General features: G+C 40.0%; 1 protein-coding gene across 2 annotated transcripts; it reads right to left on the bottom strand.

The window, feature by feature from the left end:
• Positions 1–7,198: 7,198 nt before the first annotated feature.
• On the bottom strand, positions 7,199–27,232 carry LOC101853132 (ubiquitin thioesterase zranb1-B). Of its 2 annotated transcripts, none has more exons than XM_005111171.3 (10): positions 27,145–27,232; positions 23,158–23,223; positions 17,898–18,883; positions 16,440–16,671; positions 15,089–15,160; positions 14,564–14,762; positions 13,357–13,475; positions 12,520–12,645; positions 10,281–10,510; positions 7,199–7,620 (listed from the first exon to the last, which is right to left on the bottom strand). In XM_005111171.3, exons 3-10 carry the CDS (start codon positions 18,861–18,863, stop codon positions 7,405–7,407), a joined length of 2,160 nt encoding a protein of 719 aa, XP_005111228.1. In that variant the 5' UTR covers positions 18,864–18,883; positions 23,158–23,223; positions 27,145–27,232; the 3' UTR covers positions 7,199–7,404. The 2 variants fall into 2 exon arrangements, with proteins under 2 accessions (XP_005111228.1, XP_005111227.1); XM_005111170.3 differs by having other exon boundaries at positions 27,086–27,227.
• Between the last annotated feature and the right edge of the window lie 724 nt (positions 27,233–27,956).

The raw sequence follows: 27,956 nt of genomic DNA, 5'->3' as shown, positions 1-27,956 counted from the left end.
AAAAGAAAATGGATCTAAAACTTACCACCCTACCTAGGCATGAATATGATGTAAGTAATCGTTCTGTTCTGCAATGCCCCCCCCCCCCCCCCAAAAAAAAAAAAAAAAAAAAAAAAATCAGAACCCCATCACTGATGAAAAGTATTACCACAGTTTACAGACACCAGTTCCGCCAGATTTTTTGGACATGCCTTCTACCGTCAAACACTAAACGTTTTTCCAAGTGCACTAGGTTTGGGCATTGACTGACAGTTTTTATTTTAACCTGTAACTCAGTAGAGTAAAAATGATCTGTCTCACTTGTTATTGCAAAACATGTCCAACAGGGGCCAAACATTTTTTTGCCTACAACAGGGTTGAGCTACTGGAAACTGACAACTTGAAGACATATGTAAGAAAACAATAATTTGATATTCACCATAAACTAAAACAGCACAAGAATAGATGCATGTTCTAATGTTTGTTGATGCCGAAGACCAAATGCAAACAGCTACGAGTAATTAAAATAATTTGCATTGTAATGGCAAATTTAAGATAAACCTATACAATCTCACACACACACCTTGCATACAAAGATGATCCGTAACCAAGTTAAAAGAAAGAAGTACGTTTGCTGTTAACTGGGGACAAACAGATGTTCTGAATTCTTAAAGCAAAATATCTCAACACAAAAATAGACTGGTAGCTCTTGTTGCACACAGTACACAGTGCACTAATCCTGGGAATACCAAGAGAGGCTTGCACAAAGGACTGCTCCACTGGCATGCAAAGACAAACATATGTATAGCCAAATAATGTTGAGAGAAAGTCACCATTTCACACTGCTGGTACAACTCAGGGATTACTCCACACATTCAATTACCACAAAACATCATGAAGATCTAGACAAGCCCTGGGAATACACAGAAATATTAACAATCAGCCATATTTGGGACAAAACTATCCCATTAGTCTAGATCTTATTGCTGTCCACCAAAGGATGGAAAACCATTGTGCTTCTGACTGTAAATCAACAATTTATTACACAAAAGAATAATGAAGGAACTTCAGGCAAACTTAAGAGGTTATGTTTTTTGCCAAAATTCCAAAACATAAAAAAATTAAGCTGAACAGTAATGACCATAGCACAAATATTCACTCGAGTCCCAATGGGTTTTTAATTCCTTGTGGACAACGCAGCATTGTTCTATTCCTATAAAGATCCCACCACATCAAGAGTGCTATAACTTTCTGCTTTTCCTGAATTTCACCAAAACTTAAATAAAATGAATTTTCATGTCCACAAACAAATTTGAAAATGAATACTACTGCAACACTCTTTCAGTTCTTGACAATAATATCTTTCGATCTCAAATAATAATTGTCTAAGAGGTTTGAAAAGAAAATGACAAAACAGAAACACAGCAGCACACAGATAACTTAGAAGAAAACCGAGAACATCAAACTCATGAACCCCACTGGAAAGATATTTATCCACTCATGAAAAGACATTTGAATGCTCTCACTACACATCCTTTCTCCCAATGAACATAACGTGAAATAGCAGCTCAAAGAACGGTAGACCTGTGATTAGTGTAGGGAGCCCGATAGTACTGAACATCTAAAAATCTGTATAAACTTGTGACCTCTATGGATGGACATAGAGGGAGACCAGAAGATCTGCTTACACATGGCTATTAAGATTAAAGTAAAAAATGTCTTGCTTTGCTCTAAACTTCTTTATTTTTCCCCATAAAAATCATTTATATACTATTTTTAATCCTCAGGGACAAAGGATATGAAACATTTTTAGAATTTGGCCACTCTCCACATGGAGATAGGAATGAAGAATGTACACTGCCCATCAGGCAGCCATAGGAGATAGAGATCATAGGTCACATGGGGGGGGGGGGAGTGAGAGAGATAGAGAGAGAGAGGGAAAGAGAGGGAGAGAGAGAGAGAGAGAGAGGGAGGGAGAGAGAGAGAGAGAGAGAGAGGGGGGAGGGAGGGAGAGAGAGAGAGAGAGAGGGAGAGAGAGGGAGGGAGAGAGAGTCACAGAATACAGAGAAGGTTACTAATATAATTATTCGTCCTCATCATCACATTAAACAGTAGAGTTCGTTTAAACTGAAATCTGCAGGACCACTGGATGTTCTTCAGTTTAGTCGGGTTTTTGATTTGGAAGGGATGCTTATAGAAGATTTTTTTAAAAATTGTGAATTTTATTATCTTTCTTCAGTCTACCACTGTGTTCGGAATAACTTGTCACTGTCTTTCATTGGCTTCTCTAAGTTACAAACAAATTTTAAAGTAATATTCAGACATTTAGTATTTCCAGGATCTAGCATTCCAAAAACATGGTGCACAGGATTGGAAAATCTATACACTTATAAAAACTCAATAGATACAACTTCATTGCCAAAATTTTGTGTCACAATTTCCCAGCAGCCATTTTGACGCCCCTCTAAAACCAACAACAAAATCGTACAAGAAAGTTTGTGTAAGCTCTTCCTGTGAAATCAAAATCAATACCTTAAGTGATCTGTCGAACAGTACACACAGTAGAGCCTCTCCATAACTTTCTTTCAAATCATCATCATCATCATCAAATGCCATATCTGTGGCAGACATCGGCGATCATGGCTCTCCATTCATTTTTTTGTTTGAATGCTCTTAAAAAAGCTATAAGCCTATACTATTACCCTGATCTTTCCCCAACCCATTCAGTGGCGACCAGAAATGGCATGGTTATAGAATTGTTCTGTAGTGGTGTAATTGAGTATTTATGCATGTAAATGTGTATGTATTCATGTATGTCTGTATTTATAACTATATATGTATTTATGAACGTATGTTTGCCATTGTAAACCACATTACCATATACTGGGATCAATAAAAATGTAATTTATTAATTCTTTATATTCTTTATTATTCTTTAAAATCACCACATGGAAAATTTTAAAACAAAAAAAGCCGTCACTTCCACATAAGCAGAGAACACTGCGATTCCTCTTTTCAATGGAGCATGTCTATGAGCCGACAGCAATCCTCTTGTTCATGTTATGTGTCAGCTTTCAGAACATCAGCTTATTCTGTCACTAGCACAACACAGTTCTGCCACCGTTCCTTTACAACACAAGCACAGGTGATTCAAACAACTGGCATTCGTCATTTACATACACATTTACAGCACAGTAAAAAACAATCCCAATGCAAGACTTGAGTTAATACAATCAATTTAAAAATCTATTACAAGGCAAGCATGCCAAATTACATGACGATGGTGTCGGGTGCAAATTGGCGACGTCAGAGGTTCCCACGTGTCTTATTTGTTGATCACAATTGTTTTCTTTGTTAAATCCTTTATTTGGAGTAATATTAGTTTTTGTTTCAGTAAGCATTTTATGGCACTTGCAACAAAATTAGGTCAAATAAGTGCCAAAGATTGGAGGCGTTACAAGACAATAGCAAACACAAAAAAAGGGCAGATAAGGACGATAGATGTTTGATAGGGCAGACCACACCAGAGCACCTGCCAACCACCCACGTAATAATAATTAGCTGATGTTCCTCATAAAACCTGATCACCCAGCATTGGTTTTTATTCCCTCTGCACAAATTTTTGGTTCTCCTCAGAAAATATTTCCTATGACTGGGTCAGTTTACACCCCGACACCATCAATAAGACAAGACCAGACTCGGGCGCAATACGCATTATATGTACACCACAGAAAGGGACAGAAATGAACACATGATTGACAATGCCAACTGTTTTTTGTTGAAAAGATGAGACAGTATCCAAGGGCAGAGAAACGATGATGGTCATGACAAGAGGCAAGTGGAAGAAAGAGTGGCCCTAGTTCTCTCGCATCAGTCCAAAACTCGCATAAACAAAATAAAACTTCACTTACACAACTTATCACATCTATGCACTCCACATTCATGCACCAAAAGAAAAGATTACAGTAGCCATTTAAGTATTAGGACTATGAAACCGTACATCACCCTGAATAAGACATCCATTAGAAACAATGGTGAAAGGAAATTCATAAGGGCACGATGCAGCAAACTCAACTTTTTGACATAACAGAGGAAAGAAAGTATGACACCCAACCTGCAGAAAATAAAGCTAATTTACAAAAGGTCCTGAATAAAAGCCTTAAGTTTTTCTTTTCCAGAAATACAAGGACTAGAATAAAAAGTAAAAGTAAATGAGACCACACGATATGTAAGTGATGTTTCAACTAACACTAACCGTCCTTGGTAATTCCACAATTCCATCTCCCCCTATATGAAAAAACGAACAACCCAACTCTCCCTTCCCCGTACAAAGCAAGTTCCACATCACATCCCCCAAGCAGTCAGATACTTCAATTTCCTACTTTATAATGGCCCTTCACATTGTTGCGCCAATTTCTATACAAGTGGAGATTCTGAAAACAATTGTAACAGATTTAGGCAATTATCTATCTTCCATGAAAACCTTATGACATAGTCTTTTGGGAGCAAATAATATGACACTGTATCATTTAAACATTAAATTTTAGTTCGCAGATGAGAAAAAAAAAGGGGTGAAGCGGGACAAAAGATTTCAACCAATGGATCTGAGGAAGACAATATTCACAGCTTTTCAAATGACCAATCTATATCAAACCCCAATCTATTTTGCTTGACTTTTTGCTACAATCAGGGATTTTGAAGACATTTTCCATATTCATCTAAATTATTTTCTTCAATGTACAGCTTGCCCACTCTAACTTTTGCCAATATGGGTATTCTACACTACCACTTCCACAATGAATAAATTTCCTGCAAGAGTAGCACTGTTCAAAGAGGCTAACTGATCTGTGAAATAGACAACTGTTATCATCAAAGTCTTTAGGGAGGGGGAAAAAGTGCCGCACAGCTACCCAAGTTGTCCTCAATAAAATAATGAGTCTCTCACTATGATTTCTCACCTAATCTGATCTCGCAACAGAATGCTTTCTGCCGTTAAAATGTACATACCGTCTTTGAGCAAAAGATTTTGATAAAATTTGCAGTGACAAATTCAATCATACAACTACAAAAAGTCTACACTGACTGCAAATATCTCACACACACTCAAGAATTTTGGAGTTGAGGACTAAAATTAGACACAATATATTACAACAAGAACAAAATAACAGTCTCCTAATCATATTCTGCTACTGTCTTTGGTAAGGATATTTGGTTCCAAGCAATGCTGACATTACCACTTCCAAACAGACTTCTTTGACAATGGTACAAACCCCCCCCCCCCCCCCCAACTCTCCAAGCTTTTCATCCACATCTCCTCCTCAAATCTTTACAAATATTACCCTTCCCATGGAGAGTGTCACAGGCACTTCAAGACATTTTATTCCAAACACTGTTCAGCCACAAGTTGACTTTATGTGCATGAGGAAACACAAGGTTGAGGAGAGTACCAGATTATAAATTGCCCTTTAAGAGGGGATTGTATAACTTAACAATAGTATGACTCCCTCTATAGAAGATATATATATAATTTTATGTGCGTGTGTCTCGCAGCGCGGTGGAATCAGGTACTTATACATTTTTGGGTACAAAGAGTTATTGCTATCAAATTAAAGTTTATTTTTCTCGAACTTGGTGAAAAAAAATATTGATCTCTACCTTGCATATAAGTGGACAAATGGGGTTACCTGCTATTACAGGTGAAATAAGCTAGAAAATGGCCGCAAAGTCTGGCGTTTCTAAAGCTGACTACTCGTAATCATTCTTCCAAATAATTTATTTTAGGCTTTAAACAACATTTTAAGTAAAATTAATTCTAAAAATATCTTTTTCAGGGATGGAGAAGGTTTCTGTGTAAAAAAAAAAAAATTGCTAAAATCCCCAACAGTTGGAAAAATGCCGATTACTTTGATCCTTAAAATTTGACGAGCCCCTGAATCCGCTGCGATGACCACATATATGTGCACACTGCAGGCGGAGTGTCACTGATGGGCTTCTCCGTAGTCCCTTTATCTCAGACAGTCCACAAACCGTCTTTGATTCCAGCTTCACCAGCGCTCATGTGCCGCGAACCCCGGTTACGCATTAAATACAACCACAGGACTTCCTTGTGCTCACCATCCTTTCAGAGTTCGTTGTACACGTATCTAACACCATAAAGGGACACATATTTCTCACTTTAAGTCTCAAACCCAAAGGAGATTTTGTTTTGGGGGAAAGACCCTCATGAAGCTTGTTATCTACTGAGCTCTTACACTTGATCAGTGTGATTAAGACAATAGCAAGCCACAAGCAGAGAACCATTCTGCACCTCTCCTCCCACACTACTTGTCAAAGACAACGTCACCTTTTTCTGTATTATAATCATCATTGCCAAACACACTTGCCTTGCCTCTTACTTTTCAGACTCATTCAACCATTTCACCATTCACATCCTCATCAAAGCATTAACCCCTTTGGACCTGTGACTGTCATGGGCTCTTTGGTAAAATTATGAAACAAGCTAGGCAGAGAGGAGATTGATCTGTTCTAACACAAAAGCAGTAACAAAGTTGATTAACTCTTTATCTCCGGCAAGTTGCTCCCAGTGGCTCGCGGTCGGAACCACTGTGCTTGTGGGCAGACGTGTCGCATTCCTTTATGATGACTTCGACATCAAATTACTTTTTGGCAATTGCCGAAAACAGGTCTCTAATACTGGAAGTTCATTCATTAGATGAAGAACTATCAAAATAGGTTTGCTAGTTTCCATTTAATGACCCATTTACTGACCCTTTTGTCATTTTTAGATTTAGCACCAAAAAAAGGGCCCCAGCGTACTGGGTTTACCCCCCTCTGAGATAAAGAGTTAAGCTATCCTTATCCTCACTTCACTCACATCCATTCAGACAAGACCTCCACTGGAAATCCTCCACTTTTCTCGCCCCACATAAAGACACTTCCCTTAGTGCCCAGTTCCCTGAACACTTTCCTTCTTCCATCTACACCTCGATCATGATCCGACATCGCTTTTCCTCTTATTAAATATCAAAATCTCTACACATGGACAAAGCATCACAATTATCCACAACCTTTGGATTCATATCATACAATAATATTTTCCTCATCATATCTCTTTCAAAGCAAGCCAACAACACTCACAACAGACGAGCGTACACATGATATGTACTACGATGCATTTACAGTACCCATTTAACTGACACACACATGCAGACTCTACATCTCTTTTTCTTTTTTGCAAAAAAATACTCACACATACATACAGCCCTTTCCCTGAGCACTCACATATGCTGTGACATACACCCAGTCTCTCAAGAAACGCACTCAGCCTGCCTGTCAATGCATGGCACACATCACAGATGAGAGAGAGGACAAAGGGGCAAAGGGGGTTTGACGGTGTGCTTGGCGACCAGCTAGCCCCACGCCCACTCACTCATCATCACTCTCTCCGTCACTGGACAGCGTGGTCTTGATGGACAGTGCCTGAGGCTGGGCCTGGAGCCTGCGGTAGTGGTCGAGCCACTCATCCACCATCTGCTTGACCGCCAGCGGACGCTTACCCAGGCGCTGCGTGGCTACCAGGAGGCCACCTTCTGTCGTGTGACAATGCAGCCACTCTCGAAGTACCATCTCCTCCCGGCCAATCTGGAACAGCAGATTAGTTGTGAATTACTTCACAAATCTTAAGTCAGTATATAAAGAAAGTGGAGACAGCAAGAAATCTACAATGAAAGAAGACCCATACCTACAAAAAGGGGGTTGCACATGTCGACTTTGATTCAGAAAGAAATTGTACGGTCACAGCCGGTTATATCGCCTGCCTTGGGATGAGTATAAAGTTGGCTGTATAGCAGGGCTGGCGGTATAACGGGACAGCACCGATTGCCATCATGACTTGTAGTAGACTGTTAGAGACTAGAAACATGCTGTGGCAAGCTTTGCCTCAAATAGATCTGTCTAGTGCGATTGCCACATGCAGGGGAAAAACGAGTGGCAACCATATCACAATTACATATACAGCCCTAGCAATACATTTAGTAAATTCAAGTTGAAAGAAGCTAAGCTATATGTGTCAAGAACCCTGTAGATGTACGTTATTATTTACTCTACACTCGTCAATCTGCAGGTCGTCTTAGACCAGTTATACAGTGGTGTCCAAAACAAACTAGAAAATGTAATCACCCAATCATCATGTTAAAGCCTTGCACTACCCACTCATGCAGTATACCAATTTGAAGCTGAATAAATTCTGCATCGTCTTACACACTAACATCTTTGTTTCCTTATGACGTACCTGATCTGTCATGAAAATGCGTAATTTTTAGCGCTGTGCCGTACCATGTACGTCACGAATGTTGGCAAAATTTGCAGCTCCTGGTTGCCTATACGAAGTTACATGTACGTCATGCTAATAACCTGGCTCTAATTCTTCTGTGCAGAGTTTTAGCCACAATCGCTGCGTAGATTTGTATTGGGGAATAAAAGACGCACGTATTAGTACCAAATTTGATAGTATTACTTTACTGCTAGGCTTGCAAGCGAGCGATAAACACAGATCTAGACTAGCGGGCGGCCGCGTGCTCTCGTAAAACGTGAAAATCGAAAAGACTTAAAAAAGTAAAATAAATTCACTTTTGACCTAGATTTGCAGGTTATTTGAAATTACGAGTGTGATGGGAGGACATGGGTAATAAGAAAAACGAGAAAAGTGACAATCGAAGACTGGGGTCCAAAATATGTCATGAGTGTGCTAGATCTAGATCCAGATCTAGACTGCGCGTCCAATAACACTGAGACATTAGGCTGCTGTCCTGGAAAACGAGCACATTTAAAAATCAGTGCTGACAGTAGCAACGCATACCCCCTCGCAACGAAAGGGTTAATATTTCATCTATGTTAAGAGACGCTCGAGATATGGTCACTCAAAATTTAACTACGAAATCAGGCTTGGCAAAATTATGCACAATCAAAGAAACGTAGAATTTCTTTGAGCGTGTAATGAGGATCATCAATATTGATAGAATGGACATACATAGCATATCCAATGAATGGAGAATTTTTATCTCTGCAATGAACAATAGTTTATTTTGATAGTTTCAAACAAAACGGAAAACAGAGCAATAACAAATAGCACACAAAACTTGGACTTAACATTTAATGTGCTCATTGTTATTTTACTTAGGAGCCATTGGTTTTATGTAGGGCACGAACCCTTTGGGCATCGACTCTATTAAATTTTGAACATAATTATTTGCCATTTCATCCCAAATGTCACAGACAGCTGCAAATAAAGGGTCCGAATTGGGAGAAAAGTCGACTTTCTTCAGCTGCGTTTTATGAAACTTCACATACCTGTAGGACTCATGTTGGGGCTACTTACTGGTTTAACACTCCAACGTTGTTGATATGATATGGTTGTCCAAGAATTAGCTAGTTGCATTGCCCTGTGAGAAAGTGCTTTGCCATGTATGAAGATGTCCACTTGAATGACATCATGACTTTTTCGCTTCTTTGATTTTGCACAATTTTGCCAAGCCTGATTTTTAAAGGCAAATTTTGAGTGACTATGTCTCAGGCGTCCACTAACACGGGTGAAATATTACAGTGCCAGATTGTGCAGAATTTATTTAGCTTTAAATTGGTATGCTGCATGAGTGGGTAGGGCAATGCTTTAACTCTTTTTATCCTGGCCGTACCCCCACAGACTCTGTACCTGTCCTAAGGCCGCCGCGCCACATCAGTTGGAATTCAGTGCATATATTTCAAAGTGCTGTATTTTTTTACATTTACTCTTAGGCTTTAAGGAAATTTAGCAGTTATGTTAGAAATTAAATGTAGTTTTGGGAAATGTATGTGGTTAGAAATTACACCAATTGCATCAAGTAGATTTTGAGGTGTATTCCATCTTGAAAATTGACCCTGATGGCCCCTTGGATTTATAGATCTACCCCTACCCATCGGTACTGCACAAATTCCAGTACTGGCCCCTTCACCACGATCTGAATAGCTATTAGATGAGTCTAATTTCTGTTCGTTATTAAATTACTTTCGTTCGGTACGCGATGAACAACTGAGGCATTGGCTATTGGCGGTGTAAAGGCGCAAACACTGTGTTTATATTGACGTTCCTTTTCCTACATTGGCAAAACTTGATGGTAAGTCGGGCTGGAGGTATAACGGTGGGCAGTATAATGGGGTTGGACCGTACCAGTACCTATATCATGACGGATGGCAGGTCCACAAATAACCTCGACCAACCGTCAGTTTTGTCGCCATGAAGATCCCTACATCATCCATTTACTCACCTCTGATCCCGAGAGGAAGTGCACTTGTAGTAGTTTGCCCTCGCAGTCCACCAAAGGGAGGTAAGCAACCTGCTCCTCGTCAGGGGACTCTGTGTTGGCCCCAGCACCGATGCCGTCGTCCATGTCAAGTTCCATGGGCACCAGGGCGGAGAAATGGCCGCGGGTGTAGCCCAAGGCCAGGGGCGTCTTCCAGCAGAAGGACGGCTCCCACAGTAAGGGAATGTAAACACCTGCAGCCACACAGAGCACAAGTGGAAATAAAACCCAAACTTGAGAAACTGACTTCTCTACTCTTGTTCTTTTCGATCCTCAAAGTAGTAAAATGTATGTTTTTGCTTAGTTTTTGTTTTTGTCTTAAGCTGGGAATCCATAGGCACGGAAACTGAACGACACCGGGACAGTACAGATCGCTCAAACAGAAATGTCATTGTCTGAAACCATTAGTACGGAACGGTAGCAGGACGCACCAGCAGTTCCGCGGTACCGCAACAGGACTTTTAAAAATCTGACACAAGAGCGATACTGCCGCTGCCATAGAGCTGCCCCAGGGAAAAAGTGGCGCCTAAATATTCCCGCGAAATGCCACGTTGCATTGTGGGTGCTCTTGTTTCACGAACATAGACAGCTTTGACTAGGTAGGTGTAATGTTGCTAATGCATCCAAACTAAACGAAAAAGGCGCAAACCTGCTGTTCCATTCCCCCCCCCCCCCCCCCCCACTCCTACAGTTCAGTGCGTGCTACTGACTGAAGTGTCTTTAGGCTATTCCCAAAGGGGGGACATTAACATGTTCTTACGCACAATAGAATTGTAAATGGGCTGATTTATCAATGTCATGCTTATACGGCGCCGGAACAGCACAGGGGGAAACCACTAATTTTTCTTTCCTCATCCTTGCTATTGTCATTTTCTCTGTACTTCTTTTTTATGTTTGTCACTCTCTTGTCAACTACTATTTCCAGAGTGCCTTGATAGTTGAAGCAGACTTTGTGCTGTTGAGGCTAGAGGTGGGCAGAGTAAGCCTGGTTCCGCGTTTCGACTTCTCTGTTCACATCCACCCCTTGGCGCTCATATGACCTTATGCATTTGCAAGTGCTGTAAAACCTTACTAAAACTAAGTCAAACCTGCTGTGCCGTACCGTGTCTATGGATTGAAACATTGAAGTTGCCACTAGCGATACCGCACATTTCATCCCGGTGCCGTTCGGTTTCTGTGCCTACGGATTCCCAGCTTTAGTAAAAGTTTTACTGCACTTGCAATACAAGTAGGTCATATAAGCGCCAAAGACTAGGTGTTACGAGAAAGTAACACACACACAAAAGAAGGAAGAAAGATAAAGACGATAGATCTTTGATGGGAAAGAAGGGGCAAACCACACTAGAGCACCCACCAATCATCCACTCAAATGCATGTACTTCAACCATAAGTGTTCACAGATTTCTAAATGCTGAGGTCATTCTTGAACAAGAAAACAGTGTACCTCACCTTCCAAACAGAAAAGTCAGGATCAAATGTATTTTTATTTATTTATATAGAGACCAAAATGTTTTTAATAATTGGTTGGGAGGAATTTCAAAATTCTGCCACAGCCCTGGCCTTAACAGCCAACTATCTTTGACATTCAGCTGCCTTGGAGTCATTAATACACAACATACACATGGGATCAACAAGTCTTTGACCTTATCTGAGACTTCTTGGTATTCTATTCAAAGATCCCTGAGATCAGGGGTGTGTAAATAAGGTGAAAAACATTTAAGTTATCAAAAGAAAAAGTCTGAGAACTGGGAATTCAATCAGGTACCTCTAGACTACTGAGCTCCAAGTCTTGAGTTTTTTGCAGCCTCAATCCTTGTGATGAAGAATATTTGCCCATAAAAAACACGAACCTTGGTGACAAACATTTGGTGCATTAAAACACAGTCTGAATTAAAAATTGTCTTTTTAGTCTGAAATGGAATTATCTTTGATGTAAAAGAAAACATCTGAACCTGAAAACTTTTTCCTTAAAAAATGTAATGGTTGATGTTAAAGTGGAGAAAAGGCAAAATGTCTCATGATGATCAAAAAAAAAAAAAAAAAAGACACCCTATCAAAGATGAAAAAAACCCACCCCCACAAATGCTGAAAAAACCCCCAACAAAGCCTTTGGTATGATAAAACTAGAAAATCAGCTAATTGGAAAAACGCAGAGCTTAACTGTGCGACTTTCTACTGACATAATTTAAATCTTGGCTCTAACCTTGAAACTTGGCAAATCCGATTGTCTCTCCTTTGAAACTCTTCACGTACTTAACACCGTACACGATAATGGGCCGTCGCAGGATGTGAGCCAGAGCAAAGATGTGGGTCTGCTCCAGGGAGGTGCCTGAAGCAATATCAAAACACAAAGCATTTAACCTACTTGTTTTTTGGACCAGCACACTCCATAAATAATATTTCATAAAATCAAAAACAGATTCACTTACACTTATTTTGATCATAAGCAAACCAGCTAGATGTGACATTGGAACATAAAGGACCTGTTTATACAGAGAGCATTATGAAAAGACCGTTTTCTTTTTCTGGCAGACATTTTATTATGCATCATAAATACTTTACTCCGTTTCAGGTGAACTTAGAAAATACTAGGGGAGGGAGGGTATATCGCATGATCGGGACAGACACCTAAAAAAGACAGAATGATAATTAGAATATGTCATGAAAGGTCAGGAAAACAAAGTCTTCCAAATCTTATAAAAAAGTGAACGAAACAAAGCCAAACCGTTTTGTCTTGATACTTAATATAGCTTGAGGCCACACATCTCAGATTGCTAATTTAATATCCAAAAGAAAGAAAAGTAGGTTCCTATCCTTTTTTTTCTTGACTTTTTCAAACAACTCACACATTACATCACCCCCCCCCCCCCCCCCCCTTCCCCGCACGCACACACAAATCAAATGCACACACACACACAAACATGCACACACCATTGTAAAGGTCAACAGAGAAGAATCCTGAATTGGTTCTCTTAAAAGCCTCCACACAAGAAATTTACACAGGACGTTTACAAGAAATAGGTCAGAAAGATTTCCTGACCTGGTTGACTGGCCAGACTTAGCAGCACGGCCCAGTCATGTTGCCACTGGCTCTCGTCCAGGCTGAACTGAAGCGACTCTGCTTGCATGGACTCATACTCCTTCCAGCGCGGGTAAAATCTGCTCACAACAAAAAAAACCCCAGACAGATTATTTGGTTGAGAAGAAATGGTTATTCTTGGAGGATCTGAAAAGGAAGGAAAGCCCTAACCCTTGTGGCATCGGTGGCCAAGTGGTTAGGCTCTCGGACTCGCAACCGTAAGGTCGTGGGTTCGAATCCTGTCAGGGACCCGATGTTGTGTCCTAGGGAAAGGCACTTTACACGAATTTTCCTCACTTCACCTAGGTGGGAATGGGTACCCGGCTACAGACAGCGAAAGATCTTGTCAGTTTGTTAGTGTTTGAGCGCTTAATCAGCTGCTTGCACTGTATGCTTCCCAAGAAGCTGAGAATGTTTCGGAGAGTTCTATGGTCTGCTGGGGTAATAATATAGTGTAAAGCGCATAGAGCCTTCTGTTGAGCGGGTATAAGCGCTATACAAATGCTATTCATTTATTATTATTATAAAAAAATAACACTGAAAGTGACAAAAAGCACTATTACCAGTGCCAGAATGTACCAAAACACTTCCATTCCTTTGTTCATACCGATGTCCCCAACAAATGTGATGATACAGAGTGAACACTAATCTCCAGTATCTACTGCCCATTTAGAACAGCCTAGAACCAAATCAATACAATGGTCACGGTGACAGAGAAAAAAAAATACTTCAGTATTTATCAGTTTGCATTCCAAGAACATTAGAAATTAATAAGAGATCAAAAGACATTTTCAAAAAATAATGCTGAGAGAGAAAGCAGAGACGAGAAAGTTTCGAAAGGTTTTTCTCTATTATCATGCAACCAAAATAATGGTATCAAAATGTCGTATACAGATAAATTAAGTGATGTCTTCCATGGCACTTTCATGCAAAATTCTTTTCCACATGTTCAGTTTCAAATTGTTGGCTCAAGTGGACTTTTGCCAATGGAATTTTTTCATTTTTTCAGTGACATCAGATTCTCTTAAGTTTCAATGCTTCAAAAGATCTCACTGTAACATATAAGGATTCCTGGCATCAATTGCATTCTCCATTACTGCGTTTGAACAGCCACGAGGTCAAACACTAAAATCACAAACTAATATATATAAAATCTGTAGATACTTACGTCATTGCTCCGTCTCTCAAACTCTCGGCTAAGGCACGGCGCAGAGAATTGTCGAGATCGAAGACACCCCAAGCAGCCTGGAGGACTGAGTCCAGAAGACAGTCCCCAGCAGTACGGTTCCACAAGGCATACAACCTGCTACCCAGACGGTCGGTCAATTCTAAACTCCAGTTTATGATTGACTCTTCCACCTCTAGTTCTGTTTAAAGTAAAGACACCATAACTGTCCATTTGATCAAAAGAACCATACAATACATTTCCTTTTCTCTACAGCCCCACACCCATACAATTTTATACATGTTACAGTTTAAATAATTCCATCACATGCATTTTTTTCTAGCCCCATTAAAAAACTATAAACAAAAATTAAAATCATAGACAATTTTGACAGTCTTGACTCATAAAACATTTGTGACTGTATAGTGTGCTACTATTCTAATCTTTTCAGTGTGACATTTATTTCAAAATTTTGTATCAAAGCACATAATAATATCGAGACAATTACACAAAGGCATAAACACTGACCATTTTGCACATCACGATCAAGGATCTCATCGAAGAGATGCTCCTGTATGTGTCGGGCTAGATCTTCAATATCTGAGAATGAGAGAGCAAGAATTAATTTCAGTTTTGTTCATGGTTTAAGACTAGAGAAAACAACAAAGACACCAACTGGTATTTATAAGTAATAAAACAACTCTGCAGTTACTGAAACTATAACACAAAAAAAACAACCCACCCAGTAACTTCAAAACACCAGAAGTGGGGAGGACCCTGCATTTCCCAATCGGGATCATTTATCCAAAAAAGTGTTTGATTACAACTTATGAAACTGCATGGCAAAATGTTGGGAAGTAGCATTATAGTAAGGTACAGACCCACCATTCACTAGGTATATGTGAATATCTATGCACTTATATCTATGTTTAAATGCATATGTGATATTGACTTTGGTGCTTTCTAAACATTCACTTATAGTGCCAAGTAGAGTGATAAAATGATTTTTCAAAAAAGAGAAAAATGAAAACAAACAAAAACTAATCAAATTTTACATTCCTGTACAAAGGAATATCCTATCTTATCTCATTGAAGATGTGCATTTTTGGGGCACTTAAGAAAAAAAGGAAGCATAATTTCGTTATTTTCAATTTTGTTTTCTTTGTATACGAAACATTAAAACGGTAACAGCAATATATATGCAAATTCGAGGTCTTGATTTGTTTCCAATGGTTCAAAATGTGCTGCAACATTGTCTTTAGGCTGCTGCTGATCAGGCATATATGTGTCCACTCTGTCCTTATAGAATTAAACAATCCTCATCTTACCTTTTCAGGTAACATAAAATCAATGTTTTTCTTTTCATGACATAGGAACCCATGCCAACAGCAAATTTGAGCAAAAGTAGAAATATTTTTATAACATAATCATAAAATGCTCGCCAAGTTGGGGGAAAAGCAAATAGAAAGACAGCAGAGAAGATGGACAGGTAGGTTGGCCCTAATAAGAGCTTTTGGTACAAGTTACACACCTTCAACTGCTGACAGCTTAGAAGAATGACACAAAAATATAACAATTTAAAGCAAAAGAAACAGAAAGGATCATGTATACTACCCCAGTGACCCAAGCAACGGGGACAATCTTGCACCACACAATACAAACATACTCACAATTCAATTCAACAACACCCAAAAATTGATAAAAATAAAGTCGCCTTCTTCCATTCTTTCAAAACCTATAGTGTAGAACCAAGGTCAACATGGGTGGGGGGCGGGGCGGGATTGCAAAGCAAAGTATGTTTTACAGGAATAGGAAACAAAAGGCTGCAGTCCTTGTGACGCGGGAATAATACCATACTTATATCCAAAAACACACTCACCAACTGGTAAAGAGAATGTGACACAGTCTGTGAAGAACGAGCATGGGAAGTCTCCTTTGCGCTGCCGCATTGAAGACACAATCTGCCGGCGTATATCTGTGGCTACATCTGGGCAAGCCATGCAAGGGAGTCGCTTAGAAGCTTTTGATGACGCCTCCGTGGCAGCCAACAGGATGGCAAGCATATCTTCCCTTTGAAAGCGGATTGCAAGGTGAACCAGAGTGTAGCCGACCTGATAGGAAACGGTTAGGAGGGGAAAAATGCAGGAGAAGTTTGATTAGTGTATTGTAAGCATGATTTGCCTTTATATAAAAATTAAGGGATGGTTCTCTCTGTTGGTTTGCAGCTCACATACATAGTACCAGCAACACAAAAACAGCAAAACTGAGAGGAATAGGAAACATATCCGATGATATTTCAAACCAAGATGTCCACCATCCACCGTCAAATCAAAAGGCACTTGAAAAAGTGTATAGAGAGGGTAAATAAAACAAAGAGAAAGGCACATGAGTAAGCATGATGCTTTCTTGAAAGAGCAAGGTGTCGTGAAAACTTATATTCATGAAGGTGTGAATTGGAACTCAATTTGTTCCTATACAATATGGTATTACTATATTACTACCATGATACAACCAAGACAAAAATCAACTTGAATCAAAGATTAATTTATGAGAGAATGAAGTGTGGACTTCATGTAAGAATAAAGATACCTGAATTTTTTTGGAAAAAGCGGAGGAAGGAAATTCAAGTGAAGACAAATGAGTATAAATAAAGAAGATAGCTGACAGACTAGCATAGAGTTATTCATCATGGATAACTTTGGTTTTTTAAAAATCAGAAACTAAGTTAGACGACAGCATTGCTATTATTTGAAAGAAATACGAAGTAACATAATTCTGACCATTTTGGGGATATTTTTAAAACCTTTACTAAAAACAATTTTGACAACTTAAGCATTTGCCAGCTTTACTAATTTTTTAAAAAGGCATGATTCCCCTCTGTAAAGAGCACATCCATTACATTGTATATATATAATATACATATGTAAACTTTGACACAGAAAATAGGTGTGTATACAAAATTATAAAGTATTACTTGCATTGAAATCTTATCTTATTTTCAGGCCTCTTGCCCGTGAAATTTAAAAAAAAACAAAAGGTGATTTTAATTAGAGGTCAGTCTACTCATTACTGACAGTGGCAGCAAGGCATTCAACAGAAAGTTACCTTTTAGCCTACAAAAAAGAAGAGTTTGTAAAGCACTCTCAAGGCATCATTCATTTTTACTTTTACTTTCACAATGACGGAGCCCCAAACCCTGGTGTCAGAAATGGCTAACACTTGCAACACCACTTACTGTTTTGTTCATGATCAACAATTGAAAAAAAAACCCCCATCTTTGCTGGAAAAGAGACACTTCTTTCAAAATAGTTTTATCTAATAAAGATGGACTAAATACCTGAAAGGCACTTGGCCGATTGAGCAGTTCGACTTCCTGCATAGTTAGCTGCCGTGAGGGATGGCCGCCCCCTGCAATGAAGGCGTGGATTGCTTCCAAGTCTCCATCCACAGTGCCCATGCATGCATTCAGCCACAACCAGTCAGAGTCACGCAGTTTGGATCGCAGCATGAGGAGTCTCTTCTCCCTCATCATGGGAGGGGTGGAGGGGTGTGATGGAGATGTTGATGACGATGACGATGTCAGAGCGAGGGAAGACGCTGAAGCTCCAGCCTGAAGATTGTTGGAGTCCCCCAGACTGCGAGGCAGGAGGGAGGAGGTAGGGCTTCTACGCTGTGGAGTTGCGATGACTTCATGGGAGCGACAGGAAGAGACGGGTGACGGGGATTCAGAAGGCCGTCCTCGTGGAGTTAAACAAATCACACATTTCTGAGAGCGGGGCCAGTTCTCATAGGTACAAGTGACACAGATCCATTTTAGAGGATTATGGATTGCTGAGTAGGCATTGGATTTATTGTCACTATTAGTTTCTTTCAGAGCAAGAGACTTATTGGTGTACGAGTTGGGAGAGAGTTTTGGAGAGCTGCACTCTATGAGTTGACTATCAGAGGTGGTTACACAAATGTTCTGTAGTTTCTCCTGTGCACGGTACGTTGGAGGGGAAGGCTTTCTCTTCGAGTTCAGGCACTGCACACATTTTACAGTTTTTGCCCAATTGAGGTAGGTACAAAATTCACAGGCCCACTTGCCACCCTCAGCTGTACCTCCACTGCTACCTCCTCCACTGGGGTGAGCCTCTGACACTAGGGGTGCCATTTTGTAGATGTCTTGCTCCTCATTGATAGTGTCTGAGATAAGATGTGGTGAGCGCCATTTGAAGCACATGGTACATTTCTTGGCTGCAGGGAAGTTTTCATACGTGCAAAATTCACATGACCACTTATTGTTTTCGCTGCCATCATTCATCTTCCACGGCAACCAAACCCCTGAAATATGAAAAGGAGAAAATGTGTTAAAATAGAGAACTACAGTGGTCCGCATTTATGACTGTCTTTGTAATGACATGATATCTGCTGTAATAAGTAGGCGTAATAAATCTCTGAATCCAGTCTTTAATATATAAAGTAGTGAAAAAGCTGTTTTATAGCAGGCATTCCAAAAGACATCCACTTAGAATTAACATAGATCTAACCATCAACAGAACCCTACAACTAATGGACAAGAATCGAGAAAAAAAGCAAATGAAGCAAAACAACATCCATTGAGGAGAGTTAGGATCAATCATATGTGACCCACAGTATACATAAAAGTTGGTTGTGCCCACAATTATAATAGGTGTGTGTGCCTGGAGAAAGGTTCTAATTGTAGTAAATGTAAGGCATATCTTGGGGTTTTGAGGTAGGTTTTTTTTTGGTAAATGTTTTACGGTGCTCGAAATTGCATAGTATAAGGTCATATAAAAGCGCACCGGACACATTAAACATTTTCAGTTGGTAGGAAATTTTGAATTTTGCCCTGGTGGCGACCAAAGCCTACTCTTATCGATTTCGAATCACCAAGGGATCTTTAACGTGCGCAACTTGCACACCGGACCTCCAAGATTAAAAAATTTCTTGTCCGAAAAGGCTAGGTGAAGATCTTTCCTACCATTAGATCACGGGCGTGGCTGAAAAACAGCAGTAAGAAGGAGCCAAGGAGTAGCAGAAAGAGTCAGGAGCCCAGAGGAGGGGGCAAAGGAGGTGAGGGGTGTGTGGGCAGAAAGTGGAGATGAAAGCAGACGACAGAACATTGCTAGAGCAGGAAAGGAGGTGAAAGGAGACAATTTTAGAGAAGAAATATTTCCGTCGCTATCCGGATTTGAACCCCGGACGTATTGAATGAAAGGCAAACACTTTAACCTCTTGGCCACGAGAGCCCATATTCTTGTGGCAAATTCAATGCTGAACATAACGATATTTAGATTTTTAAAATATGTTGAGTAGTTTTAAAAATATTGCTACATTTTGAAACATAGGGCATAGGGTGTAAAAAACAAAGTTTGGAGCAAACACCAATTTCTAGTAGTATATTTTTAACCTTGGTGAAGTACAGCATATTACAAAAATAATTATAATAATTTAAAAATTTAGATTTAAACCATAAAATCCTTTCAATTGTTATTTCAACTTTTTATCTCTGGCAAGGCTCATGGTCGGACCCACTGTGCCGGTGAGCTGCTGACAGCAGCTCGGTGTCAGCAGCTCGGGCACATTCCTTTATGATGACTCTGACAAAAAATTACTTTTGGCAGTTGCCGAAAACAGGTCTCTTTTATTGGGATTTCATTATAAGATGAAGAATTAAAATGGTTCACTTGTTTTGATTTAATGACCAATTTGGTGACGATTTTTGTCAGTTTTAGATTTAGTACCAAAAAGCGGCCCAGGCATAGTGGGATATAAAGAGTTAAGAAATGGATAAACGTGTGTTTTCTGATGGTAACAAACTTTTGATCAGGTACGACTCTTAAAATTGGCCTTTTCACAATGTTGCTCAAAAATAGCTTTGTCAGCAACAAGGGCCTTTCCAGGACGATACCATCATGGACGGACGACACGACCCAGCAGCTACGGGGATGCTTCGACTCTACAGACTGGGACATGTTCAAAGACACCTGCAAGGACCTTGACGAACTTACCGAAACCATTTGTGCTTACATTAAGTTTTGTGAAGAAACTGTTACTATTTATAAAACCCTTACGTACTATCCAAATAATAAGCCATGGGTAACGAAAGAACTGAAAGATCTTATAAAAGAAAAACGGAAAGCCTTTAGAAGTAATAACATGAATGAAATGTACTTGATATCTAAAAAAATTAAAAGAAAGATTGCTCATTGTAAACAAGTGTACAAAACTAGAATTGAGAGCGAATTTCAGACAAATAATATGAGAAATATGTGGTCCTCTTTGAAAAAAATAACGGGTTATACTGCAGCGAGAGAGAGTGTGCAAGTAAAAAATGAAAGAGACTATGTAAATGAGCTAAACAACTTTTATTGTCGTTTCGACTGTTTTGATTTTGAGAATGAGCAGCGTGATCTTAAACAGAGGCTAAGAGACGAGTTGAGCAGGGAGGAGTGTGTTGAGCTCAGTGAGCGGAGTGTTAAAAAGAAATTTCAAAGTGTAAACATAAACAAAGCCTGTGGTCCAGACGGAGTGAAAGGGAGAGTGTTAAGAACTTGTTGTGAGCAACTGGCCCCGATATTTACCTTCATTTTTAACCTGACCCTACACAAAAACTACATTCCTACAATATGGAAAACATCGGAGGTAATACCAATACCAAAAAAGCCTAAAATATATTAATTAAATGACTTAAGACCAGTCGCTCTTACATCCATTGCTTTCAAGTGCCTTGAAAAATTGATCCTCTCTAATATTCTAGGCTGTGTTCATGGAAATCGCGATCCATTCCAGTTTGCATACAAACAAGAGAGGAACGTAGAAGATGCTGTACTTGTTTTTTGTGACTCTATACTGAAACACCTTGAAACATCTAAAACGTATACGAGGGTACTTTTTGTAGATTTTTCCTCAGCATTTAATACAATTCAACCGCATATTGTCATTGAAAAACTTTTGAGTCTGAGAGTTAGTCATCATATCGCAGCATGGGTCCTGGAATTTTTGACAGGTAGACCACAATATGTGAAGCTGAACAACACAAAATCTGACACAATCCTTTGTAACACCGGCGGTCCTCAGGGGTGTGTTTTGTCACCAGTTTTGTATACTATATATACCAACGATCATAGAAGTATTTATATAAAACAACACGCTTAAATAAGCTTGCAGATGACTCCGCTATTATTGGATAAATAAACCTTGATGAAAAAGAGTATTTCGAAGAAATATGTAGGTTTTTTAAATGGTGCAACTCAAATTTTCTAAAAGTGAACCTCTCAAAAACAAAGGAAATGATTTTTGATTTTAGAAGAGAAAAACCAACAATCCCACCACTCGTAATTGAACAAGAAACTATTGAAATCACGGATTCATACAAATATCTTGGCCTTACAATAGACAACAAATTTACATGGCAAAACCACGTAAACAATATCGTTAAAAAAGTAAATCAGAGGCTGTACTTTCTGAGGAAACTAAAGTCCTTCAATCTGAATTCATCCATCCTTCAGATTTTCTACATCACCACAATAGAAACTTTGATAAATTTTGGAATCACTTGCTATGGTAGCAATCTGGGAAGGCAGCATATTATAAAACTAAATAAGTTGATAAAAAAGGCATCAAGAACAATTGGTAGAGACCAAAGTAACTTTGAATATTTGCACAAGACAAACGTTCTAAAAAAGGTGGAAATAATGCTTAGTGACCATAGCTACCCTCTGACATCGGAATTTCAACTATCGTCCCCCAGTAAACGATACATTTCCAAAAAAGCAAGAACAGACAGATATAGAAATTCATTCGTACCAACTGCAGTGAGGTTACTGAACACACAGTGCTACAAATGAAACAGAGAGAGAGAGAGCGAGAGAGAGAGAGAGAGAGAGAGAGAGAGGGAGAGGGAGAGGGAGAGAGAGAGAGAGAGAGAGAGAGAGAGAGAGAGAGAGAGAGAGAGAGAGAGAGAATGAATGTGTTACGGAGCGGGTTGTCCCAGCCCGTGAGACATGTATTTACTTGGCATAATGTCCTGTTTTGTTGTGCGTTTGCGTGAGTGCACCTTTAAGTCTAACTTTTGTAACGTCTACTGCCATTGTTAACGACCAAGACAAATTTCTCCCTGCGAGATGAATAAAGATTGTCATTGTCATTGTTGTCATTGTCTTTCTCCAGGTATACACACATTTCATATCATGTGTGCAACGGAGGGACGGGGAAAGCTAGAGATTATGCACTTTGAAGAGGGGCCAACCAGCAACGAAAGACAATCCTGAACTTTTCAAAACCATAAAATCTTGAGTAGGGACTCTAAATTTACGGATCATTTTGTCCACCATCTTGTATCAATGTAAAGTGTAATGTAACAACTTTTCCACAATTGGGAAAAATCTAGACAATGTCAGGAATCGTGATTTTGAGATTTTACTGGAAATTCAGTACCTCTGACTATGAAGTTCCTTCAAATTTTCCAGTCAGTGACTTAGAATGACCTTGGCTCAAATTGCTTTATAAATAAATATCATATTGTATCCTGTGGAGTGGTGAGACTTAAAACGGGAATAAAATAAACAGTACACACTGAGTGCCTTACTTACCGCAGATCTGTATTCCTTTTCCCAACCGTGGCAATTAGTCAAAATTGTCTAAAAGATGGCCACTCACTGTGGAGGAGAAAAGTGGCAGTCTTAGACAGGCAATCATCTTACAGTGTTACTACAATGTAAAAAAATCCGCAAGGGGGTATATTAAGAAGTGGCTGTTTGTTACAGGTCTTATAAAGGTGGCCATTAAGGCAAGTTTTGACTCTATTGTTACACAGTGCATGTATACGCGTGCATGCTGTACAGAATGTACAGGATGGTAGACTCTTCTAACTAATGCAGTTTTGTTATTAAATAATTCACATACATGCTTCCTAAATGACATCTATCTAGTCATCTCTGTGAGACTATCATACTAGAAAAAATAAAAGAATTAGCCTTGATGAGGTGAACATGAAAATTTACTGGGAAAACAAAAGACAAGATATTTAAAACTTTCCACCCACCCAGCGCGCAACATTTTTATCCCCACGGACCAGGATACAGACCAGGTGCAGTACACGCTATTACATATCACACTGCCTCTGATCAACTCCCTTAGGGAAAAGGGATGGCTTCTTACCGTCGCCAACCGGTGTCCTGTGGGGGCAAAGTGTTAATACTACACTACTCCTCCATTCCAAAACAGTTTAAACAGCGCAACTATTGCTGTACAAATCAAACCATAGAATTGACTAAATTGATTTCGGCTTTATTAAATGGTAGTGTTAATTGCAACAGTGACGCAGTGACAACTAACGCGGCGTCAGTTGCGACAGAGTGAACACGGAGCTCTTTTGCATTGATGATTAACATCATCTACCATTTCCCAAATATTAAGGCAACAAATATTTGTTTGTTTGTTCGTCCTTCGCATTTGGAGATGACCATGACTTCACAAATTGGTCTGTTGACGGTTACTGTGAGTCCGGAGATGGCTGATTAGTCCTATCCGGGCTCGAAAGGTTCGCCCACATTGTGGGCACGGGTAGTCTGCTGTTGGACTTGTGGTGGAGGCAGGTCTGGACTTGCGCACGATGCGTTTTTGTTTAGCCTCGGCGATTCGCTTGGCCTCTGCTGCTTTGGCTCCCTTCGTTAGCTTGCAGCGCCACAATGGACGATCTTGGGCCAGCGTTTCCCACGAGTCGTTCAGGATTCCAAGTTCCTTGAGGGAGACTTTGAGGCAGTCCTTGAAACGTTTTTTCTGCCCCCCAACTGAGCGCTTGCCATGAAACAGCTCTCCATACATCAGCTGTTTGGGCAACCTGCTGTCCACCATTCTGATCACGTGGCCGGCCCATCTGGCTCGCGTTTTGTGGAGGATGGTATAGATGCTGGGTGTTCCGGCTCGCTCTAAAACAGCTGTGTCTGGGGCTTTGTCCTGCCATCGGATGCGGAGGATTTTACGAAGACAGCTCAGGTGGAACCGGTTACAACAAAACATCAGCAGCATACAACAGCAACAAAAACCACTAGGGGCAACAACAGCAACAACAACAACAAGAAAAGCTCAGCAAAGGTCTTTGTCTGTTAGTTTGGTGTGTGTGTGTTAGGGCTGGATCCTGCTCGTCAAATTTGAGAGTGGCGATTCGCGATTCAGTCGGCTTCAATGAATCGCGAGTACGCGAGCGCTCGTGGAGCTGTGGCGGAACACTGACTGAAACGGAACAGTGTCATATCAACGCCTCTTGGCGAGCGCGAGTTCCACTCTTGTTGTTCCGCCATCCTCTCCGCCCCACACCCTTTGTTGCGCTGCTCTATCAACTGGCCTCAATTAGTGACCCCCATAAATTCACCCCCCCCCCCAACCCCACCATTCCCTAAAACAATGGCTCCGTAAAATTCCTTCTGTCTATTGGTTGGACCCCGTTCATTTTGTTTTAATAGGGGGGTTGGACTATACCATCTTTTGTAAAATAAGGGGAGCCATACTAAGTGTTCCGTTCCGTTCTTGCGCTCTTGACTCGACTCAGCAGTAGGTTAATTAAACAAGCCACAAGGTGGTGACAGCGACAGGGGAGTGAATCGGGAATCGTTTGTCGATACTGTTCTGCTGAAGTGAATCGTGAATTGCGTTCCGCAGGAAAGAGTGACGATTCAGTTCCATTCTCGCGCTCGTGACCCAGCCCGTGTGTGTGTGTGTGTGTGTGTGTGTGTGCCTGTGTCTGTGAGTGTGATTTTACATGCAAGTGTGTCTGGGCACTCATGATGTACAATTTCGGTCCCATTTGTCTACATGAGGGTCATTGTGGAAGTGAATCTAGATCTAGATCATCTACATCTAGATATCTCTAGATCTAGATTCTAGATAGTCTAGATTCGGAGATAATCTGTCTCTAGATATAATTTTATTTTAATTCAGTTTAGATCTAAATAAAAAACACACCAAGGGCACTTAGTGTGAGTGTGTGTGTGTACGTGTACTTCTGTGTTTGTGAGTGTGAGTGTGTGCATTTGTTTGTTTTTGTTTTTTCTTTTAAAATTCTTTTTGTCACAGACTCACTCTGTCGCAATAACGCCGCATTAATTGTCACTGCGTCATTCTGTCGCAATTAACGCTTCCTTGTTAAATTAATGCACTTATAATCCATAAGGCCACTCTATTCTCACCCCGGGTGAGAATAGCGCAGGCGAACCTTTTGGCTATTCTCACCCGGTGTGCGTTCACAGTGATAGGCCAACCAGTGTAGCGTTCACCATGAACAAACGTTCCAGCGCTCTTGTGTTGAAAGCATGCAATTTTGTCTGTGGGCAGAGAAAGAGAGAGAGAGAGAGAGAGAGAGGGAGAGAGGGAGAGAGGGAGAGAGGGAGAGAGAGGGAGAGAGGGAGAGAGAGAGAGAGAGAGAGAGAGAGAGAGAGAGAGAGAGAGAGAGAGAGAGAGAGAGGAGTAGCGCGAGAACTTCCGGGCAAAACAAAATGGCGACCCGCGTAGTTCGGCTCGATTCGAAAAGTTAAATAGCCGTAGCATCTTTGTAGACGACCAAATTAATTTACTTTTGTGTTTTAACATCATTTTTTTACTTTGTTTTGGTCAATTTGATCATCCCCACGGATAGACAGTATTCAGAAAGAGACAAGAGAGAGAGAAGAGGGGAGGAGTAGATCTTCCGGGCAAAACAAAATGGCGACCCCCGTAGTTCGGCTCGATTCGAAAAGTGAAATAGCCATAGCATCTTTGTAGACGATCAAATTAGCTTACGAAACTTTTGTGCTATAACGGAATCTTTTCTTTGCCTTTATCCATTTGATCATCCACATCGATAGAAATTCCGAAATTAGGAAAAACAGGTCTTGTTTCACACCGGGTGAAAAAACCTACGGTGGCAAGTCTCACCCGGGGTGAGAGGTTGATCGTATTTCTATTCTCACCCCAGGTGAGAATAGCCACTTCCATCCATGCACTATTCTCACTCCGGGTGAGAATAGAGGTGGCCATAAAACAACCCCCCCACCAAACATTACAAGTAACAAGAGTACAAGCAGGCACCACTGTCAAGCAGAAGACAAAAGTCAAGTAGTAGAGTTTAGCAGCAAAACACAAACAAAAATTGTGAAAGCCAGCCGTTGCCACTCTCTAATTCTAATTTTGTAGCGGTAGAGAAGCAGTCTAAGGCCTTCGCCTTAATTTCACTTCTGACAATTTCTGGAAGTAATTTGGAAATTAGGAACATATAAACTGGGCTATTTAAGTTAATTTAAAGAGAAAGCAGTGATCAATTAGGCTGAGAGAAGGAAACTTTATTCAAAAAGATTTGTTGTTGACATAATTTGTCATAAAACTTTATCAGCAATGGCAATATCAGTGTTATTGTTTTTGATTTTGTGGTTGTGAAGACCTGATTAGCCTTAGGCCTTAGCCTTAGGGTTCAAATACCAACTGATCCAGTTCCTTTAAAATGCCTTAAAATACAAATATGAATGAATTCTAAACATAAATAATAACCTGAAATGTTTCAGCTCTTAGTAAAAAAAGAAGAAGTTAGAAATTTGAGACTCATTTACAAGGATCCGTGACACTGTTGCCAGATTTCAGGATCCAAAATAAACTTAATCCTCCATATTTATGACATCATAGTTAGACCCGCACTAAATTGACCTGGAAAGAAAATTATAAATTTGATTGATTTAGAATTTATTTTCATTTCTCTTTGAGAAAAAATGAACAAAGTGATGTATTTTGTTGGATCTCCAGAATACCATGATTTTTTGGTTCATTGGAAAGTAGGCCTAGGCAACACGACAGGCCAAGATTATAAAACATTCCGTGCTGAATCACATCAAGTGCAAGAGATGGTCTGAAAGGGGAGGGAAGTAGGCCTAGGTCAAAACGGTACAATTAAGTAGATCGTCACGAATATCTGGAGACCAAAGCGGTATAAACAGGGTTGGCGAGGGCTCAAATAAATGAATAAATAAATGAATGTATTAATAAACAACTGAAAAAAAGATAATGAAACTACTAGGAAATATAAAAAAATTGCACACAAAAAAAGAATCAATTTCTTTTTCAAAGGCCCCCATATACAGGTACTGGCGCATTGGTGTCTGTGGTGTAGTGGTTACACCTTTTGGTGTCGCCAGAGAGTATTTAATTATATTAGTGTCTCTGGTGTCGCACACAGAAAACCCGAGTTTGATTCCCAACAAAATGTTAGAGTAGCGTGCCTCAACACCAGGTCATGCCGTAATAAAGCAGACGAGTTAAATGATTTAATTATTGAGATGAACCTTGATATTTTTTGTATAACAGAATCATGGTTGCAGGAGTACGGTGACGATGCGATTTTATCAGCAATATGTCCAGTAGGTTATTT

Source organism: Aplysia californica, unplaced genomic scaffold (genome assembly GCF_000002075.1).
Source record: "Aplysia californica isolate F4 #8 unplaced genomic scaffold, AplCal3.0 scaffold01019, whole genome shotgun sequence".
NCBI lineage: Eukaryota > Metazoa > Mollusca > Gastropoda > Aplysiida > Aplysiidae > Aplysia > Aplysia californica.
The sequence above is the reverse complement of the archived record's forward strand: the minus strand, read 5'-3'. Positions and strand labels throughout refer to the sequence as shown.

Coding starts and splice junctions, on each gene's coding strand:
- LOC101853132 (XM_005111171.3), bottom strand. CDS start 18,863: ATGAATGATGGCAGCGAAAACAATAAGTGGTCATGTGAATTTTGCACG. Junction 14,763..15,088: donor TGATCGTGATGTGCAAAATG/GTCAGTGTTTAT, acceptor TACTTTAAACAG/AACTAGAGGTGGAAGAGTCA. Junction 10,511..12,519: donor CGGATTTGCCAAGTTTCAAG/GTTAGAGCCAAG, acceptor GTGTGGCTGCAG/GTGTTTACATTCCCTTACTG.